Source organism: Eretmochelys imbricata, chromosome 11 (assembly GCF_965152235.1).
Source record: "Eretmochelys imbricata isolate rEreImb1 chromosome 11, rEreImb1.hap1, whole genome shotgun sequence".
Taxonomy (NCBI): domain Eukaryota; kingdom Metazoa; phylum Chordata; order Testudines; family Cheloniidae; genus Eretmochelys; species Eretmochelys imbricata.
Window position 1 is genome coordinate 58,217,526 of NC_135582.1, and position 22,696 is coordinate 58,240,221.

Sequence of the window (22,696 nt, forward strand, 5' to 3'; positions counted from 1 at the left end):
ATTAAAACAGGCATAATCCTATGTGATTACAACTATTATCTCAGTCAAAAGTAAAAGTGTAACACTCAAGTGTCTGTGTCGAGGCGATGTTTGATTGGATGATGCTGAATTCATTCAGTTTGCACATGATTCGTGTACAACATAAACAACAAAAAATGCAAAAAGAGAAAAAAAAACAAATTAATACAAATAAACAGAAAATCCTTGGATCAATGTATTGCTTTCTGTATCATGGGCTCACATTATCTCTGGTCAATTTCTGAAGGAGTTGCCTTGCTTTTGTCAGGATTCTCCTCTTCGGGTTCTACTTTGTACATTTCCTCAGAGCCTTCTTCACTGTCATTCTCCTCCGACTCAGTCAGCAGCTCCTCATCTTTGTACTCTGCCACATCAACCACTGTTCCCAAATGCTCTTTTAGCTTCCCATGGTGTTTTACATGGTAACGTTGGTTCTGGAAGAATTTGATGATCGTGTGTTTGGGCAGATCCAGCTGAGCCGACAGAGTGTGAATGGCTTCCTGGTCAGGATACAGGCCTACATCATGGATAAAACTTTGAAGGATGCCTAAAGCTTCCAAGGATATCTTGGTGCGGGATCTTGGCTTTTTGGCACAACTGTCCTCAGCAGGTGGGGGTGGGACCTCTTCTCTTGGAGGTGTGTTTTCCTTTGCAGGCTGGGACTGCTGTCTATGCAGGACCTATATAATTAAACATATACACATATTCAATGAACTTTCTACACAATTCAAAAATGTGGCCAGCCCTCTGGTTAAAAAGGCCACCTGATATATGCAGCAGATGGACAGAATTTAGGTGAGGTTTTATTTTACCCTTTAGTATACGGACGTACTTGTGAATTTTTATTCTCCATTCCCTTTCTTCTCCACAAAGCACTGCACCGTAAATGCAGATACCAAAGGACAAAATATGAAAGCCCAAGTAAAATGGCCAGAGCTAGAAATTAAGTTGGGGGTCATTGTAGCCCAGTGGACATGGGAGTCGACTGGAATTCAGGATAGCTTGGTTCTACCCCCAGCAGATTAAATTCCCCTCTACCACAGATGGTCTGTGTGACCTTGGGCAAGTCACTTCACCCTTTTGTATCCCTCTTCCCCTCTTACTCTTTGTCCCACTTATTTAGATAGTAAAGTCTTTGGGACAGAGACTGTCTCTCAGTATGTGTTTGTACAGTGCCTATCACAAGAGGATTTGATCTTGGTTTACATGCTACCGCATAGCAAACAATAGGATTTGGAACAAAACCCATGAGAATTGCTTTTAGACCAAGACTTATATAATGACATTTTTCAGACAGATGTGGCAATATTTTCCTTTTTTTAAATGTAGTGAAACTTGTCTTAACCCAGTGATGCTCAGACTGAGGCTCACGAGCCACAAGTGACGCTTTAATGGGTCTCCGGAGGCTCTTTGCAGCACATGATATTAAAACACTGTGATTTCATTATTAACCAATCTAAGTTATTAATCAGTCAGGATGCTTTTACTATGTTATTATGTTATCAACTACAGATGGTTAATAATACTCGGCCAGTCATTTTGCTGTGAGAATTTTATATATATATATATATATATACACACCACACACACACAAACACACAAAGAGAGAGAGAGAGAGATTGGGAGTAATGATGATTGCTAATTTGGCTCCTGAATCACTGAGGTCTGAGTATCACTGTCTTAAACACTTGCCTCTCTTTTTAGGCAGCTGGAGTTTGTCCCTATCACTCAAGGGACAGACAAACTTCAGCTGCTTAAAAAGAGATGGCCTTGAAGTGAAGGAGGGGTAGTGTTGTAACCAGAATGGCTAGGGCAGAGGTTCTCAAACTGAGGTCCGTGAGCTCCATGCAGGTGGTCCGCAGATAGTTCCCTCTGAGGTGCATGCCTGGGCGGCCTCACACAAGAGAATGAAAGGCCACCCAACTAGTTAGTGGAGCCGCGCAGGCGTGGCTTCGCTAATTAGGTGCCTGGACCCTGGAGAAGATGCACGTGTAAGGTGAGGTGGTGGTCTTGGGAGAAATAGGGGGTAAGTGAGAGGGGGCAGTGGGGTGAGAAGAGGGGCTGCAGCGGCCAGAGAAAGAGGTGACTTTCCCCAGCTCCAGGGCTGTGGCTGCTGGGGAGAGACAGCCCTCCTTCCCAGCCCCAGCTCTGTGGCTGCTGTAGCAGGGAGAGACCCCCCTCCTTCCTAGCCCCAGCTCGGGGGCTGCCACAGCGGAGGAGAAAGGGCACATCCATTGCATTAGAAAGGTAAGACTACTGATATTAAAATATGAATTGTGTGCTTTTATTTGTAGAACAAAATTTTTTAAAATTATTATTAAGTTTTTTTTATATAGCGCTTTTATCCAAAGCACTTTAGAATAGTTAGCTAATGGTACAAACAACATTTGGAGAGATCATGAAGTGGTCCGCCGAGACCCTCAGCAATTTTCAAATAGTCTGTGGGGAAGAAAAAAAAAAAAAAAGCTTGAGAACCACTGGGCTACGGGATACTCTTGGAAAAGTCTCTGAAGATAAGAAGTTGCCTTGTGAAGGGTGTCCTTTGAGCAGGTTTCACTACACTAGGTCTGTATTAATTTTGTTAACTTAGGAGCCTTGAGTTCAAATAATTAATTTTCCTGCATTCTAAGGAAGCCTCTGGACAAACACAGTCTTTGACCCTCTAAAGGGTTTTCACCAGTATTATAATATCTACTATTTGGAGGTAGGTTTAAAGAAAGCATCTGTAATTCCTATAGAATCCTAACAGCCATTTATAATTACTCAGAAAGGGCTTTACTCAGCCATTACCTCAGGTAAAACTTCCATTGAATTGTTAGAACTATATCGGAGTTACAGATGCTTTCTTTAAAGCAAAGTCCATAAAGGAGATATTACTGGCAAGCAAAAAAAAAAAAAACAAAACAAAAACAAACAAAGAAAAAACCACCACCACAGGATTGAAGGCTGCCTTTGTCCAGAGGTTTCTTCAGAATGCAGGGAAATACTGATCAGAACTCAAAGCTACCAAGCTAACAAATTTAATATGGACCTGATATTTCACAAAATAAGAGGAAATCTTGTTTCCCCACTTGAAAAGTATCCTTCAAGTCTTTGCTTTAAATATTCAAAACATCTTGCATGTACAGTATCGTTAAAATCAACCCTACATTCGAATGGTTTAGAAGAACTAAAATGATAGAAACTTGTTCAGGGCTTAGACTGAATTGTATATAAAAGGTAGCTATTCTCCCTGAGAAAGCCAGGATATAGCACATACACACACACTGAGCAGAACCTTGCTAATTCAAACTAACGCTGGAAGAGACGGATCCATTGTGGATTGCCAAATCGAGCATACAAGAAAACAAATATTAAGATATCTGCATCAGAGTGACCTTTATTCATTGTCCATCCATGCCAGAAGAAAGACACGAGGCCATAGATATGGTTTAAATAGGCTACAACTTTATTCACGTATAATATCTGGGAGTACTCGGCAACAAATTGTACAATGCAGGAAGGAGGGGGTCGTCTCCCTGCTGTTCAAGATGTAGGTGCCCTAAACCCTCTTCCTCAGTCCCCCTTAAAGGGACCAAAAGAAGGAAGTGGGGTCAGCTCCCCACTGACAAGACACAGGAGCCCCAAGTTCCCCTGCTCAGCTCCCATAAAGGATGATTTCCTTCAAATCCTTTTCCAATCCATTTTATCGGATAACCGTATCCCTTCCATACTGAGTACCTGCACTGGACATCCGCCAAATATATGCTTACATAGAAGAATCATAGAAGATTAGGGTTGGAAGAGACCTCAGGAGGTCATCTAGTCCAACCCCCTGCTCAAAGCAGGACCAACACCAACTAAATCATCCCAGCCAGGGCTTTGTCAAGCCCGGCCTTAAAAAACCCTAGGGATGGAGATCCTACCACCTGCCTAGGTAACCCATTCCAGTGCTTCACCACCCTCCTAGTGAAATAGTGTTTCCTAATATCCAACCTAGACCTCCCCACTGCAACTTGAGACCATTGCTTCTTGTTCTGTCATCTGCCACCACTGAGAACAGCGAGCTCCATCCTCTTTGGAATGCCCCCCCCTTCAGGTAGTTGAAGGCTGCTATCAAATCCCCCCTCACTCTTTTGTTCTGCAGACTAAACTAGCCTAGGTCCCTCAGCCTCTCCTTGTAAGTCATGTGCCCCAGCCCCCTGATCATTTTCATTGCCCTCCACTGGACTCTCTCCAATTTGTCCACATCCTTTCTGTAGTGGGGGGCCCAAAACTGGATGCAACACTCCAGATGTGGCCTCACCAGTGCTGAATAGAGGGGAATAATCACTTCTCTAGATCTGCTGGCAATGCTCCTACTAATGCAGCCCAATATACCATTAGCCTTCTTGGCAACAAGGGCACACTGCTGACTCATATCCAGCTTCTCGTCCACTGTAACCCCCAGGCCCTTTTCTGCAGAACTGCTGCTTAGCCAGTCGGTCCCCAGCCTGTAGCGGTGCATGAGATTCTTCCATCCTAAGTGCAGGACTCTGCACTTGTCCTTGCTGAACCTCATCAGACTTCTTTTGGCCCAATCCTCCAATTTGTCTAGATCACTCTGGACTCTATCCCTATCTGCCAGCGTACCTACTTCTCCCCCCACATCTTAGTGTCATCCACAAACTTGCTAAGGGTGCAATCTATCCCATCATCCAGATTGTTAATAAAGATGTTGAACAAAACCAGGCCCAGGACCGACCCCTGGGGCACTCCGCTTAATACCAGCTGCCAACTAGACATCGAGTCATTGATCACTACCCATTGAGCCCGACAATCTAGCCAGTATTCTATCTACCATATAGTCCATTCATCCAATCCATACTTTTTTAACTTGCTGGCCATATCAAAAGCTTTGCTAAAGTTAAGATATATCACATCCACTGCTTTCCCCATATCCACAGAGCCAGTTATCTCATCATAGAAAGCAATCAGGTCAGGCATGACTTGACCTTGGTGAATCCATGTTGACTGTTCCTGATCACTTTCCTCTCCTCCAAGTGCTTCCAAACAGTTTCCTTGAGGACCTGCTCCATGATTTTTCCAGGGATTGAGGTGAGGCTGACCGGTCCGTAGTTCCCGGGTTCTCCTCCTTCCCTTTTTTAAAGATAGGCACTATATTTTCCTTTTTTCAATTGTCCGGGACCTCCCCCGATCCCATGAGTTTTCAAAGATAATGGCCAATGGCTCTGCAATCACATCAGCCAATTCCCTCAGCACCCTTGGATGCATTAGATCTGGACCCATGGACTTGTACTTGTCCATCTTTTCAAAACAGTCCTTAACCTGTTCTTTCACCACAGAGGGCTGCTCACCTCCTCCCCATACTGTGTTGCCCAGGACAGCATTCTAGGAGCTGACCTTGTCTGTGAAGACTGAGGCAAAAAAAGCATTGAATACTTTAGCTTTTTTCACATCATCTGCAACTAGGTTGCCTACCCCATTCATTAAGGGTCCCACACCTTCCCTGAAAGTTGTAACATTATAATCACCCTACTGCCAGCTCGATCCAGGTAAAGAGGGTCTTTACTGGGCTACATGGGGTATAAATACACTCCACTCTTCCGGTCAGTAGGAAAGGCAACACAGTGTTCTTCTTCTAAACTGGCCCCAACTTCTTGCCCATCCCTGTAAACTTTTCCTCTTCTTCTCATTTGCTGTAAGGGAGACCTTTAAGGGGCAATGCCCCTTTTCTTCCGGCTAGCCAGACAAAGACCCACTCTCATAAAGGTTTCAGTGGGCACATTTTTTTTGGCCAAATGTCATGTTTTATTTATCATAACTCTTCAGACTACACTAATAAAAGTAAAAGTAATGCAGTCTCAGTAATACGACACCTCACAGCAATGTGCTGCTATTAAACTATTGCTGAAAAGTGAGTTGAGATAGGCACTTTCACATTTAGGGAAGGATTACGTTACCTTTACTCATTTTACTCCATGAGTTGTCCCACTGAAATCAACTGGGCTACTCGACAACTAAGGCTACTCACTATGACTCAAGGAGGCAGAATCTGGTGCTGAATTAGATTGGTTCTACTCTACCCACACATTCATATGTGTGTTTGTTTGAACAGACAGACAATCTGTATAGAGATTAAAAATCCATACAACAATATGAACAATCAGCCCAGAAGATGCAAAAATCACATCTGTAATAATACAGTAACTGCTGGTGATGGAGAACTCTAATGCACTGAGCAATAAAGTAGTGATAAGGCCTAAATAACGTCGACCAATTAAAATGAATGTTCCTGGCACTCTCGCTTCACCACTTTCAAATAACAGAAAGCTCATGTGGTCCATTGTAGCATGCTAGCACCAGCAGAAAAGTGAGAACTACAGTACTTCAACATCCTAATTGCATTAGGCATAAAAACACTAGGGCAGCGCCACGGCAGGGCTGCCCTCCACAGTTAAAAGGCAGATGTCGGCACTGGTGAAATGCAGGTTGGTACAGTTCTGACAGGACCCATCTACAGGGAGGAGTGTTCATTGAATGAACACAGTCAATGTCAATGGATCAGAGTTCTATTTCTGTAAATACAAACACATGCAGTGTCAGCGAAGTTGCATTAGTTAGAAAAAAAAAGACAATCAAAATGAAAAAGCTGCAGTTTCTGTTATGCCTGTCTCCTTTGGGGATTATATTTTGCCTATGGATTTGTTTTTAAGAGATGTTCAGTCATTATATTTTTAGATAGTAGTGATACGGCCCAGTGTATGTCCTCTCACAGACCATTCCTGAAGAGTCTCCAATAGTTGTGTGCCTTGGCATTCTAAAACACAGAGCTGTCAATAGCAACAAGTTTAACTACATCAACAAACTGACAGTATGAACTTCAGAAAGCTGCATGCTAGAAGCGTCAAGAAATATTGCTGATCACAACTTGGTCATCAGCTATTGTAGGTACAAAAGCATCCAGAAAGAGTATGAGTTACTCAGTTTGTTTGTGTTGGAATTGGAAGTGACTTTTCTTTTTTTCATTCAATAAACAGCACGAGAAGTGATCCATCTGAAAAATGTTACAAGACTTCCAATCAAATATAATGATGAAAAAAACTCAGCAGTACAGGATCAGCAGCAGTAAAAGGTTTAATTTGAAGAAAACGAAGGGATGCCTACAGCATCTTCAAAGCAATCAAATCACCAAAGAGAGGGCTGTGCAAAAGAAAGATAAATACAGCGTAATTTTTTTTAACCCTTTCTGAGATGAAGCCACCTTCCTACCCTTCCCAGAAGGGAATATGCTGACCATGGCTTATTAGTACAATATATTAGAAAAAGGTTGAGTTTTGTCTGAATTAATATCTTCTTAAACAACAAAGTCTTAATTCTACTTTCAGTTACACCAATGTAAATCTACAGTAACCCCATTGATTTCAGTGGGATTACTCTGAATTTAGACTGGTGTTAACAGCACATTGTAGTGGTATTATTTGCATATATAAATACAGATACACACAGACAGATACATACACTCTGCAATTCCTCCAAATACAAAACCGTTTATTATTTGTATCTCCTGATTAAATAGGTTATTAACCTATTTTGAATTAGTCAGAAGTTTGTATTTCTCTGGGAAACAGACCAATGGTCAAGTTCTCTTATTTAAGTGAGAATTAACTTCATGTTTTGTAAACAACTCCTTTGGACAAGCTTCATAAAATGCACTAGTCGATTTCTGCTGTTTGATTATTTCATTTACTGTTCTGCACACTACATCGTCACAAAGGAAACTATATAGTTTATGGTAGTTCCAGTTCCAGAATTTAGGGTCATCATTTTTCTGACTTCCATGCAAAATTCCTATGGATGTTAATAGGTGTTCCGCATACCACATTATGTACTCTTGTATTTTTGGTTAATGCTGTTCTGGCTCACTTACAGAATAGAAGCATCACTGCAGATTCTCTTTACAGCTAAAGCATGGGGTATGTGCATGTGTGTTTACACACGTGTACAGGTAGCAAGTGATAATCGGTAACCTGTCAAAGAAGAATATGCATGAAGTGTCTGCTGAGCTGTGGAGGCAGGCTACAGAGAAGAAAGACATATGCAGCGAACACATTTTTTCAGAATAAAACTGGTTATCTGCTTGGTGGCAAGAGACACACCTGTACTATACAGAGTCTGTTCCCACACACCTCTCTTCCCTGTCCCAGGAGCATGACGATTCCTCCCCATTACTTAGACATCTCCGCGGCCCGCTAGTCACTGAAGGATTCAGTTCAAATTTGCCCCCTTTGTTTCTAAAACTCTCCACTGACTTGCTCCATGCTTGTCTCACAGGTCTCTTTTCCCCACTCTCCTCCTGCTCCTCTAGCACGGCTCTCCTCTGACCCTACACACCAATGGTGGGTGAGTTTGTGTGAGAGCCTCCTTCTCTGCATCTTCTGGCCTCTGGAGCTGACTTCCTGTCTCCTTGCCCCTCACTACTTCTCCACCTACTTTCAAATCTAATTTGAAGATATATATCTCACTCCTTACCCATAGGACTTACTTTTCTGTCCGTCCGATAGATTTAATTTTCGAGCTGTAAAAGCAGCGTTACACTCTAAGCCATTTTAGAAGGGACGTTGTCCGAAAGATGCCGTATGAAATAGAGCTTTATTCCCATGTACTCTAAACACACACAAACATTCACTTTTCATATATGAGCCACCGCCGACAGAAAACGTACAAAAAGCTAATACGATGGAAGTTGACTTAAAAAGATAGAGTGACTAGTCTTAAATCGCACAGTATTGAAATATGTTTTGAAGGCCACAATGAAAACCAGCTGGGAGCCATGTGTAAAATATAATGGTACATGCCTGCAGGGAAGGAAGTTAGATATTGAATGATTAAGTTTAGGAAAGTATATAATGTAGTATATCATTACAGGAGTGAGCTGGATTACTTGTCATAAGCTAAGGTTTTGTGGTCTTTTTAAAATCTAAAGCAAAAAAATATTGGGGTGGGGGAAGGGGCCACTGCTCTGTTTCACAGGTAGCTGTTCCCCATCTCCATTAAGATGATCTTGGATGAGAAAACAGGCTTCAGGTGAAGACTACCAGATGTAGGTCCCATAGAAACAAACCAAACTGGACAAACTCCATTTAACTACAGTTCTCCATCAGCACAGAATTCAATTTTGGCTAGATTCATTACCTCATTGACATTCGTTTCCACCCCACTCTCTCCCCATCTAGAGCTAAAGATGACAACATGGCCCCTCATTAAGGGAACATGTACTCTCCCACCCCCCAATAAGACAATTGAATAAATATATGTATGTGTTGCATTGTGCATTGAATGTCTGCCAGCTAGCTAAAGGTTAACAAAGCTTACTTTGTGAAAAACAGGTTTTGTTGCCTATATAACTGTCACAACTGATTAGAAACAGGAACCACATTTCTACATGATTTGTGTCATCAAAACTCCAAATTCTTTGTTTTACAATGTGGTTCAATTATTTCCTTCTTAGCAAAGAGAATTAGTCTGTGAGATCATTACTTCTAACACATTCTCTCAGAAACTATTGAAGTTATTATAAGGTGTCCCCCCCTCGTCTTCATCGCCATCCCTGTCACTATGCCATAAGATTACCTTCCCAAAAGAGAAGACAGTAAATTTTTTAAGTACAGGCTCTCTCTCTGCAGGGATTATATTGCCAGAAGTGACTCAGAGCAGCTGGAGGCTCTGAGGATGGCTTACCGTGGGCAATATCAGTTCCCATAAAGCTACTGTAACATGAAGTCAGAGATAGCAAAGATTCATTGGATCTTGCTTTCTCTTTTCTGAGAGGAAAGACTACCCCCGTTGGCAAGAGCCCTAACACTCCCTGGGGCAGGAAACAACCCGCACCCGGAATTTATCATACCATCCTAGACAACCAAAAATTGTAGTTGCATCAAGAACTCTTACGATGCCAATTATGGGGAATTTTAGTCTACTTGGGCCCATGAAACCCTAGAGAGATACAAGAGACTACCAGAGCTTTACAAAACAGTGGAACACACACACTTAGACCAGTTACATACTGCATCCATTACAGACATTTGGGCCGGATCCTACTCCCATTAAAGTCAGTGGGATTTGTCACCAACTTCACTGAGAGCAGGACCAGGTCCTTAATGGGACTTTCAATTCACAACTTAACACACTAAGCATCCACTTCAGAACAGTTACTTTCCTTGGCCCTGATCCAAAGTTCACTGAAGTCAATGGAAAGACTCCCACTGAGTTCTGTGGGTTTTGGATTAGACTCAATCACCATTTGCAAGACTTAACTTTGCAATCAAAGGGTTCCCATGCTGCTCCGTCAGTGGCTACTTACCCTCACACCTCACAAGCAGGGTATCCCACTCCCCAAGACTTGGATTAACCTTAGCATGCTAGCATTTACTATAACCAGCCAGCCAAAAGTCATGCCAAGGAAGATGTACTATCTAGCTATGTTACATTAATCCATTGGAGACACATACAGATGTATACAGACACAGCTCTGTATTTACATATCTTGCCCACAGGCTGCAAAGAGTTAGCTTAATACATTGTATTGTACAAGAATAGACCAGAACAAGACACTGCAGTAAACAAAACTACACACAAACAGGATTTCCAGTCGGGTCACACTGGCAAAAAGCATTAATTAGACAGAATTCCTGAGCTGAGACACTTTACAGGCTTCTATGAATGTCTGCATGAGAAACTGTAATAGAAGTTACAATTTGCACCTGTGTTCATTTTTCCTTTTAAAGTAGTGGGGTGAGATTTTTTTTTTTTTTTTTGCTCTTGCAAAGTGTACTTATTTAGATAAATATTGCAGCCCTAGTTACAGCCCCAAATGAAGTATTTTCTTTGGGTTCATTCACGTGTCTGTTATTTTACATCTTGACACCATAAAGCTGTGTTAAAGGCTGTGGTTTAGTTCCGTTGCTTTTCTTGGATTATACAGTATCCTAAGGTCAAAAGTCAGGAAAATCCAAACTGTTATTAAAAAAAAAAAAGTATCTATGAAGTGATGACAAATTGCAGACTACAGGTGTTAGATTACATTTTGACTTCAGGCAGGTTTAATATACTTTCGTTTCCTTTTACAATTGCTCCTAGCAGGTACTATTATGGGTAAGGGATTTTAAAAAAAAAGTGGTGTTCAATAAAAGAAGACCATGTCAAAAGAAATCAATATGAGCGTGCAAAATGGTAGGAAGTCTGACATGGATATATATGTTCACTTTCATCTAGTTTTAGTCTGAGCTTCCTTTAATATTATAACCAAAATGCTAGTGGCATTTCTCGTGGGTTTTTTTTTAAATGCAGTTTAATAATTGCTTCACAAGAGTAAACATCAGCACCAAAGATAATCACACAATTTGTGATATATAATGCAACTCCTTTTATCAGGGCCCAAATAAATCTTTATGGGTTAGTTGGTTAAAATGATCTTTAAACCAACAGCCCTAATTCTTCTTTTCAGCTGCAAAGAGACAGCAGCTAATTTGAAAAATAAATAAATAACATGGCCACACAGCCCTTCCACATCACTTTTCATCTGCAATATATTAATTCTCTGAGTTAGGTGGACAGGGAAAAATGGGCTCCGCAAGGAACCCAAACTCAAGTACAAGCCCAGTTTCTAAATGAGAATGAGGAACTCGTTGAGTGCAATTCATTTCAACAGCTTCCCAGCATACATTCCATATGCTTCCTTTTGCTTTATGGCAGTCATGTTGCTTAAGGGCAAGAAATAAACAGTGATCGAAAAAAAGGGCAAGAGACAGAACAAACACCGAGCTTCTGAAACAAGGGATCGATCCTGCAATCATTGTGCACCCAACAGGTTCCCGAAGACAAGAAATGAAGGACTGTTGTGGTATTCTTAATTTTTTTTTTATTAGAGCAGCAACAAACTTTAATTGCATTTATAGATAAGGGAGACAAAGGAGTGAACTGTTCCATCCTCCTTAAAAAACTATGAGTTGGAAAAAAGTTCAGTAGTGTACTGCATTTGCCATCACATCAGAAGTGATAAGTGTAAAGTGTTAGTAAAATTCAATTAATCTCGTTGACTTAAAAAAAAAAGAAAGGTGTACTCTCCCCTCCTAGCACACATTGCTCCCATTAATGCTAACAGGGGCTTAGCATGCATCAAAGAGCAAATACACCACAAAACATTTTTAAAAGCTATCATCACTGGAGATAAAATATAAATTACAGCCTGATTACACTGTGCTGCTAAGAGGCTACATGTGTGATATGACTCACAGTGACAACTGGGGATGACCAGATAACATTTGGACAGGTCTATGGTTACTATAAAAAACATCTGGGCATGGGAATTTTTTTAAAACATAGAATTACTGTCTTCACAGTTGTTTGAAGAATGTTTACAAATCAGTCTTAAAAAAGAGAAAAATTTCTGCCATTACTTTACCACAATCATGACCTTATTTTCCAATAATGCGTGGCTTATTTCCCCTTCCTGATCTAGGTTAATAGACAGCACGTGGCTGCACAAGAGTTACTATTTTGCCAGTATAATGTTTTAAAAAATTACAACCCTGAACACGCTAAGTAATTCATGGGTGTCTGGAAAGGGTGACTTTTCCTCTGTAACACTGACTAAGCTCTTCACACAAAAACACAGAGAAAACTTTCATTGCTGTGCAGTGCATGGGAACTAGCTGATTTTATAGTCGAACATAAATGAGCTCAAGCTGATGATCCCTGGATTAGCTCTGAACTTCCCAACTCTTTCTGGTTTAAGCCAGATCCTTAGGTTTATTGTATCGTAGTTTTACGTGAAAGAGAATACACTCCTCTCCAATATCTAGCTGCACTACGAGAATTTTATAAACAACATTGTTTACCCAATAGGTGGAGCCGTCACATACCTACTATGTGGATACGTACTATGTGGAAAACAGGCCAGATTCACTCCAGCTTCTGCTGGTGAAAACCAGGCTGCAGGGTCTCTGATGGCAGAAAGGCCTGATTATGGATGTGGGTTGTAGCACAGGTTGGCTACAATCTCTCATTCGAAAGAGGGTGAAGGAATCAGCCCAAAAAGTGGGTGGCAGAGGCAGGGGATGCAGTATGGCCACTGCAGCTTGTGGATGCGCTTTGTTCTCTGCACGTGTCTGAGCCAGCAGGGCTCTGATGGCTCCCTGGTGCAGCGAAGGTAGCCCTTTCCCTGTTGTAACTTGTGAAGGGATTTAAAGACAAAAACACTGCCTTACTCAGCCACCGGTAATGAGTCATCCTCAAAGTGCAGTGGCACATGGAGATACACCTGGTCATTTGCCACCAGCTGGAGTGACTAGCCCAACAGATGAACACTCTAAATACCTAAGCCTCTTGAGTCTGAGAACTTGGCCTCGAAACCTCTGAGGTGACAGCTTTCTATCAAGATTTCTGGCATTTCCTGCTTCAGGTTAGATTGCAGATACTGTGAGAACAGCCTACACGTAAAGTGGAGAGAAGAACCGAGAAGCAATTGCAGGAGGGGAGCAACACTGCTCTCTTCTCTCCATCTCAGGTATCCTTGGGGTGCCCATCATCACAGCATCTAAATTGCCACTAATGTCAGGCTTGGGTTCCTTCTGATCTCTGGTACAGCAGGACTTACACAATAAAGGACCCTTCGCTGAGAATGGCCCATCTCTGGCTCTTGGGGGCTGCATTCTGGGCACTACTGACCACCAACTAATGCAAGTGAAGGTGTCAAATGAAGAGGCTGCCTCAGAGGCATCCAGACACCATCTCATTGATGGCCATAACAGTTCTAGACGAAGGCTTTGAGCTGGCTCCAGAAGCTAACAGGAAGTCACTAGAGAATGCAAAACATGAGTCGAGTGGTTCTGGGATGTTTTACTACTCAAGAGGCAAGCTGCTGCATTCTGTATAAGCTGTAGCGACCCACCCTCAAGCACAGAGAGAGGGAGCTGCAATAGTCAAGTCTGAAGGTGAGAAATGCTTGGATTGCTGGAGCCAGAACCTCCTTCAAGAGGAAGGATCAATGTTTCCTGCCTAGCTGGAGGTGGGCGATGGCATTTTGGGGCACTACTGTACTTAGAGTCCTTCCATCTGAATTTGGTTAGGGTGCGGTTCAAGTTTTTGGCAAAGACTTGGGTTGGTTCTTATTTTATCCAAAGCAATTCGCCCATCCCTAATTGAAAGCTGGCAAAACCATCATATTGAATAACAGAGCCACTTTTTCAGTCAAAGTCATCCAAAAATGGATCTAAACTTTTGACATATTTTTGGTACGTTCTGTATCTCAAGAAGTTACCACTCCATGCATTTTCTTCTTTATCCTAAACATCATAAAGGATTTGCCATTAGCCTGCGGGAGAACTTTCCTGCCAAATTCCAGCCGAGAGCAAAGTTTAAGGTCAAGTTATAAACCCCATAACTATGGTGGCACAAATGGCGCCACTATAATCATGCAGTTTTCCAGTTACTTAGATTAAGAAGAGGGTTTTGAATTATTTAAAGGGAGGATATGTTTGGATTAGACATTTTATTCCGGCGGGTAATTATTTGTCCCATCAAACTGTTTTAGTCCTCACCCATGGCTATTTGGGGTTCCAAGAATACCCAACTGTTCTGTTAATTTTTACACTCAGAAGTCAGAAAAACCTGCCTGTTATGGTTAGTGAAAATAGTAGATTTGTGCTGATAAAACACTATTCAGCATGTTTTTGCTTTCTAGACGTAACCACCAATGCACTTAATAACAGGACTTGAGCAAACTATACTGTGTGAATCAAACACATAAAAGTATAAATATTCCTTTTTTAGAACGCCAGTCTTAAACACCACATTATAATTAACTGCCATGGTAAAAGGCAAAATAGCCAGCATTACCACACACACAACTGGCATAATACGCTTTATTATACCCTTAGCTTAAAATTGGGTAAATAAAGTCAAATGATCAAAGTGCTGAGTTCTCCAGGGACTATGAGACAGAAGACAGTAGATTTTTGGGAATTATAACAAAGATCCATTGTCTTTGTGTTTCACTCTTGAAAAGGTGTGGAAGTTTTGAAAACACTGGACGATTATCTGATTTTGCTAGTCTTGTTTCAATTGCCATTTTTCACTGGACACTAATTATGACCAGTACTAGTTTTCCTATAGTAGATGACGGATGTTGTAAATTGCAAGCTGTAAGGAAATGTTTCCTACATTGTTTGCACTTGTGCGATACTGGCAGTACAGATGTTTTCTGTTCAGAAAATTAGGCACAAATGCAATTGAAAAATAAAATGCACTTCATTCTTTTTGATTAAAAAATTGAAACAATTCAGTATAGATGTGGATGGCTGATGCAAAGGCAGGTAAAGTATTCAAAGGCATGTAAGTACAACGACAACAGTCTTGTGGTTAAAGCACTGAACTGGGACTCATGACATTTGGGTTCAATTCCCAGATCTCCCACAGACTTCCCTGGGCACGTCACTTTTCTGTGGGCTTCTGTTCCCAACCTATACAATGGAGCTACTAATTCCTTCAAACAGGAATTAATTCAGGGAAGGCTTGTGTCATGCAGCAGGCCAGACTAGATTATCACAATGCTCCCTTCTGGCCTCATAATCTAAGAAATTACTAATGGTTTGAACAAGCGACTGGGAGTCGTGACCTCTGAGTTCTAGTTCAGATCTGTCACTGACTCGTTTGGAGAAGACAACTGACCATTCTGTGCCCCAGTTTACTTACTACATGTGATCTTACCTACATTACAGGGATACGGTGAGGCTTAAAGGAGGTTTGCAGAGATCCCTGTAAGAGGAGCCTTAGATTTGCACTATAATTGCAAGATCTTTTATTTACATCATTTTGTACCACCAAGAAATGGAAGTTTATGGCAAGAGGATCTAGTCTTCCACTGTGCTACCCCTATAACTCCTGTTGACATGCATAAGGGCTGTGTGCCTGCACAAATGGAAGAACTGACCCAAAAGAATAAGAAGTAATGTCGTTTATAAAAGGAACTTAATATATACGTCTTCCATGTGGGAATCCTTCAGTCCATGCAGCACTGATAATCAGTTCGCTTAGAAGTACTGATGAAACTAGGAAGTTACTTAAAACATCTTCAGATCAGCTGCTTCTCAGAGTTAAATGCATATATGTTGCTGTTACTTGCCCAAGGGCAAAGCGTGTACATTGCAACCTGTACACTGGCTCTGTGGCATTTCACCATGATTTTGTTCCCTCGCCCACCAAAATCAGTTCGAGCATAAATCAAAACTACTATAATCAGTTCCAACACTCCAGGAAAGGGGCCCATCTTCTTCCGTCATTCTCCCTTACCCCTCCTATAAGCCTGAAACCAGGAAATTTACAAACTTGTTCTGCTTTAAGCAACCCAGGCATTTATAGACAGCACCCAAGAAAGCCCTGCTATCGAGAGATATAGGTCCTAATTCTGATCTCACTTACACCAGGGTAAATCAGGAGTAACTCCTCTTAAGTCAGTGGTGTTTCACTAGTGTAAAGCCAGTGTGAGAACAGAATCCGGCCTCTAGAGTGGCATCAAGAGCTTTTCGCTAAGCAAATGGGCAAAGAAGCCAGCCAAAGGAATGAATCAAAACCAAGGGAAAGTTATAGTTTAAAAACAATAGTACTCCTCTCAGCAAAGGAAAAGCTTGAAGTGCATAAGTGGCTAAAGACATAATCAAAGCAAGATCTAGAGACAAAAAAAGTCTCTTGATTGAATGAAATGTAAATTAACCTGGCCCTGATAGAAAAGCTTCCAGGGGAGACTAGAGCAGTCATTGTCCTGAAGAGACCCAAACCAGTTTACCTCAAACCAGGACTGCAGCCGTTCACTTACATGCGATCTCACACGAGGAACGCACACACTTCGGAAGTCGAGAGTTGGAGAAAAAACCACTGCAGAGCTTCCAACTGAGTTTTCCACGCAGCCTTCCTCCCCAAATGAGCAGATGGTTTACAGTTCGTCAGGGTCAGAAAATGCCCTTGTGGCTTGCTTCCTGCCTGCCTGCCTTTGTAGCTTATCTAGATCTTATCAAGATACACAGTCGAAAAAAATTAGAGAAGCTAAGTACAGAAATTAGAGAAACTAAATATAAACCAAGACCCGTTTTGCACTTGTAAAGACCAGCACACAAATCAGTCTTCAATGCTTACCTGTAAAACACATGGGGTATGATTTTGAGAGGTGCTGAGTGACGTTTTAATGAAATCATTGGGAGCTGTGGTGCTTAGCACCTAGGAAAGGCAGGCCAATTATTTTTAATATGCCCATATACAGAGGTACCAGAACAATGCCTAATTTATGTAATGTGCTTTGAAGAAATCCGACCCTGGTTAGACTCTGTTTTCTTTAACTCTCTTGATCCCAGACGGCTACTTTACCTTGCTTATCAACTAAATGAAAGGTCCAATTCTGTAGTCCTTACTCCTTATTAACTCATGAAATGTTTCCACTGAAGTCAATGGGAGTTTTGCCTGAGTGAGGAATGCAGCATCTAGCCCTAAGCCCCTTAATGACCAATCTTGTAGTAACAGAACATTTCTCACATCTGCAATACCGGGCTACAGAAGAGCGTACTCAAAAGGGTCCTAAGCGTGCAAAACATTGTTCAAAAAGCTTCAGGAGAAAGAAAATTATTAGTATAGTTCCAATGCTCCATATTGGAGCAATGCAAAAAACCATTGTCCAAGCCAATGTACAAAAAAGGATCACGAGATTAAAATCTGAAAACCATATTGGTTCTTCTAGTTCTAAGGTAAAGACAGTACTTCCTACAGGAAATCTCTGAGGTCAACCGGCAATTAACTGAAAGGTTCTGATTGAATATGCTATTGACTGCTCTCACATCAGACAGCTTCCTGTTTATTATACCTTATGGGCTGTCTAGGTGCCAAGACATTAAACTGTCAATAATCTATTAATACTGAACTACTCCCTCCCTTCTCCTCCCCTCTCCCCCATGCAAATGCTCTCGGGCTAAGGAACTGTACTAAAAATATGCAAATTTTAAAACTGGAATGAAAATTAGTTCTTTAGGTTATTTCTTTATTTTGCTCCAGCTTAAATGTACAGCAATGTTCATAAACAATATGATATACAGTCTATACCTACACAGAAAAAATGTATTAAAAAAAAGTCACAGACATGATCGGGACCATATCCTGAAATCTGGCTTTCCTTTCCCAGCCATCTTAAACAGTCGAAGTTCAATTTAATTAACAATTTACAATGAGGAGACAGAAGTTATTTAAAGAGAGGCCTACAGGTCCTTAACATTCAGTGTCTGGGAAACAGTTGTATGTAAAAAAAAGTTTTAATGAATTTAATAGAGAAAAGCACTTTAATTAAATGCTGTCAAAGAGGATTGTATTAATGACTGCACACAAAGGAATTTAAAGCAAGCCAAGTATATTTAGCAAATAGGAACTGGGCTTTCGAAGGCTGTAACTATTTATGTTTCCACAGTTGCAATGCATCTAGAAGATCGCAGTGCCAAGTGAAACCAGTTATGTTATTAGATATGATTTTATTTATTATGGATTATTAAAATTTCAAATGCCACAGGGAAAACATTTATTTCACTTCCAAAATGAAACAAAAATATTTCCTGCTTCTTCAGTATGAGGAAAATAGGCGAGGAAGTAAATAATAAATAGTAATAATAACTTAGCACTTAACTAGTGAAGGGCTGTCCATACACATCTTTTAAGGGATGCATTAAATCTTGGAATTTGAGCATGTCAGCTTCTTTCTTATACAACTGGATAGATTCACAGTTCTTCTAACTGTAGTATCTCATAATGCAAAGGAAGTAGAGTAACTAATTCATACCCTTTTACAGCCATATTTCCGTTATATTGACAAAGTGGATTTTTGTAATATATTGAATATCTAAAAGTGAAAAACTGTAGCAAATAGGTACCAGGTTTTCCTGAAAGCATGAAGGCAACCAGGCTGCCATATTTTTCTACATTTGAAGCAAGGTCAGGAAGGTTGAAATTTCCAAACCAAACTAGGAGATTTAGCCACCCAACTCCCAATAAAATCAATGACAGCTGTGTGGCTATATCACCTAGTTAAGTTAGTGCCATTTCAGACTACTTCTGCAGAATGCCCCACAGTGTGGATGAAATTTGGGGCATGGATGAAGGAGTTCTGTCTCCTCCTACTAGCCCCTTATACTCTGGATTCAGGAAAAACACATAATATGGGCACGGCTTAATTAAGCAGACACACAAGAAAAAGCAGAGACCCAATGCAGAAAACAGAGACAGACACAACCAGAAACCCCAATGGGTGTTAACATGATTTTCTACCATGTTGGTACAAAGGTAATTATCAAAGATACCGTCCTGGGGTTATTCACAATAAACTATTGGAAACTGGGGGCTGTCTTTTGGTCTTAACTATGTCTATGAAACCCAAACAAATGTGAAGATTTTCCACATCTTTCTTGCCAAATGAGTGAAACTGTGTGTGTGTTTTGTTTCTCTTTTCCCAGAAATGGCAAGTGATTTTGGACACTCACATTTTTGGGTACCCAACCTGAGATACCTTGTAGAGGTTTGGGTTTTTATTGGAAGGTGGGTGTTCAGCTTGTCCTGAAAGTCAGGAGGTGTCTCAAAACCCCAAAACTGAGGAACTCCATATCGATAGTTACTTTCAAAAATGTAGGCCACATTATATTTATATATATACACATATCTACACACACAGGCTACATAATATTTCTACACACACACACACTCTCACAGAGAGAGAGAGAGAGAGAGAGGCCACATTTATATATACACACACAAGCTTATAATTCAAAACATGAGGAAGGGGGGGAAAGCGTTTGAAAAGAGGCAGAAGTTGGGCACCTACTTCCTTTCAGGACGATAAGAATGATCAGAAATGGAGACTTTCAGCTTTCTAAATAAATTAACTAATTATTTTTAAAGTCTTTTATTAAAGTCATGTGTTTGATCTGGGTTTATAACGTAGCCTTTGTTGTTCTACAGCTAGGGATCTAGCAGGCAGCTTCACTCTCCCGTCTGTGCTAAGATATTTTGGAATATTCTTGGAAATACTGTAAATGTAGATGAATGTACGAAAAAAAATATGTGCTACTGTATGTCTACATATTCTATGTAAGAATTGTGTATGTACAAAAACAGTTCCAGTTTTGATATGTACATATACAAAAACAAGCTATACAAACATATTGTATACATCAGCAAAAAGTCTCCCCCTGCAATGTGTGCATATTTGTGTATGAGCCACTATCCAGGAAGTTGGAGCCTTAATCAATGGAGAGGAAGAATAGCCCAGTGTTAGAGCACTGGCATGGGGCTCTGGAAACCTAGGTTTAAGTCCCTGCTGCATCACAGACTTCCTATGTGATCTTGACCATCTCTCCGTGCCTCAGTTCCCCATCTGCAAAACTGGCATAATAGCACTTCCCTACGTCACAGGGGTGCTGTGAGGATTAATACTGTGAGATGCTCAGATACTGGATACCTTAGACAGATACTCAAACAAGAGTGAGGTTTCTGTGGCTGCAAGAGGAAGAGGCTGGGGCAAAGCTGCAGTTGTTACCAGAGGGCAGGGCAGCCAGACATCAGACCACACTTCAGAAATTCTGCTAACCAGCAGCTGGCTGATGAAGTTCAATATGGACCTGCCTCAGTCAAATGGAATCTGTTTCATAAGAGGAAATGTGATGGGTGTCCTTTTTTTCTCTTCCCTAATGTCTATAATTTCCCTGCCCATACTAATTTGCATATCTTTACATTGCAGAAGAGGCCAGCTGCACTGGGATTGGCAAAGGGGGCCTTACTCTCAAGAGGGGTCCCCACTTGAAAGCTCAGGTTAATAAGGCCAGTGTCCTAGAAGTGTCCACCACACAGATCTGCCTGGCTGTAAAGCCAGCTATTTTATAACTTCTGGGAGAGGATAAGAGAGACCACTTAGGGAACACTAATATGAAATGAAAAAGAGAGATTTTTTTGAACTACTACTAGAATTTTATGAGTTTAAGGGGGGCAGCAGGTCCAACAGCTCTTCACCCTCACACCTGTGTCTTGTCCTGCTTTGAAAGTTCACAAGTTAAGAGTGAACTTAATGGTCACGCTTGTGGCCATGTTCACACATCCTCCAACTACTGCATCATTCAGAATAAAGTGACCATCTGAGTTCATGGGCGCCCTGGGACTAGGAAACAGCAGGTTAAAGGTAGTTCAGGTGGAAGCATATTGGCCAAGTTGCATGGGGGGGCGGGGCGGGGAGTGAGCTATGTCTGAGATGGTGCAGTGTAGCACAGACATGAACTGAGCAGAGCAGTTTTCAGGGAACATGCCATTCGGACCAATGCTGTCAATCTCTTGTCTCTCTGAGTATTAAATTAAGCTACAAACAGATTTTAATGGTGCTTATTATGCTTGTATCCTGTATATTGTTTAGCAGCATAACCATGAAGACCAGGTGATATAAAATGCTAATATTGACCTTCCAGCTTCTTCCCCTGCTTACAAGTGCCACCTCAATTCACCTACTCTGGCACCAGTTCTCCTACACTGATGTGCATCTGACTGAAAACTCCCAGCCCACCAGCTGTCATAGAGCCAGTTTTACAATTTAAGTCGATCAATTAGAAATCTAAAGGTACATGGTCATATGAATAGGTGAGTACTGCTTCTAGAGAGATCACTTTGAAGAGACTGAACTTGCCACCTCAGAAATGACAAAACTATCCAGCCTTGTTGCTCTCTCCTTTCTAGGGTTAAATAAAATAAATTAATTTCAGAACTAAGGCAGTTTCCCTTTAATTGCAAGTGTGCTTTTACTGTCATTATAAGGGGAGCTGCAGACTTCAACTTAATAAAAATCAGCAGCACTTTTCAGCCACATTAGATATCCACACTAAACAGAAACAGCTGAGAAGGCACAGTAGGTAGGTTTGGCTAGAACAGTAAAAACTCAGTGGCTTTCCACTGCAATTGTAATAACTATCAATCATAGGAAATTCTATCGGATACCTCAGAGTCTAATATAAGGGTCTCATTGTCTGTTATGTGTTGCTTGTTGGCTTTGTCAAAATGCATGCAAGCCTCACTGGGGCAATGTTTCTGAGCTACTGTAGACTGTCAGAAAAATGTTCTAATGGTGCTCATCAAAAGGTGAAGTGGTCAAACATTCATTAGGATGTAAAACCACAGTGCACAGCCACAATTCTTTTCTAAGTAGGGAGGTTGTAATTCCTGAAGAGTTGAGTAACAGAGCTGCATAAGAACAACAGTACCGCTCTGAGGACTCCAAGTTGACACACACACACACACACACACACGTGTCGCTTTCCACATCCACAAGGCCAAAACGTCTAAAGCAGTTACCCCGTTTTCAGGGCAAACAGTTTTACATGCCCAGGTGCCCAAAAACATAGATTTGGGTGTTGCAGGACCAAGGATTTTTGCTGCACTGCTGGCCTCCTGCCACAAGGGGCCGTTGTGCAGAACGGGCAGCAGCCAGTCTCTGGAAAACTTGAGTCCAAACCTCACTGGCTTTCTGCCAGAATATTTTTGAAACTTCCATGCTGCTGAGGTGGATCCCAAGGGAGTTACTGCACACAGAGGGTACAGTCTGGGGGATACATGGCCAACTCCCTCTCCCCACAACATGGCA

At 41.3% G+C, this 22,696-nt stretch overlaps 1 protein-coding gene across 1 annotated transcript in view; it reads right to left on the minus strand.

Annotated features, from left to right (window-relative positions):
* Positions 1 to 242: 242 nt before the first annotated feature.
* Positions 243 to 22,696, minus strand: part of SATB2 (SATB homeobox 2) — a 156,292-nt gene continuing 133,838 nt past the window's right edge. Inside the window, exon 10 of the mRNA XM_077830025.1 lies at positions 243 to 698. Coding sequence (XP_077686151.1) covers positions 243 to 698 — 456 coding nt within the window. The remainder of the gene's footprint in view (positions 699 to 22,696) is intronic.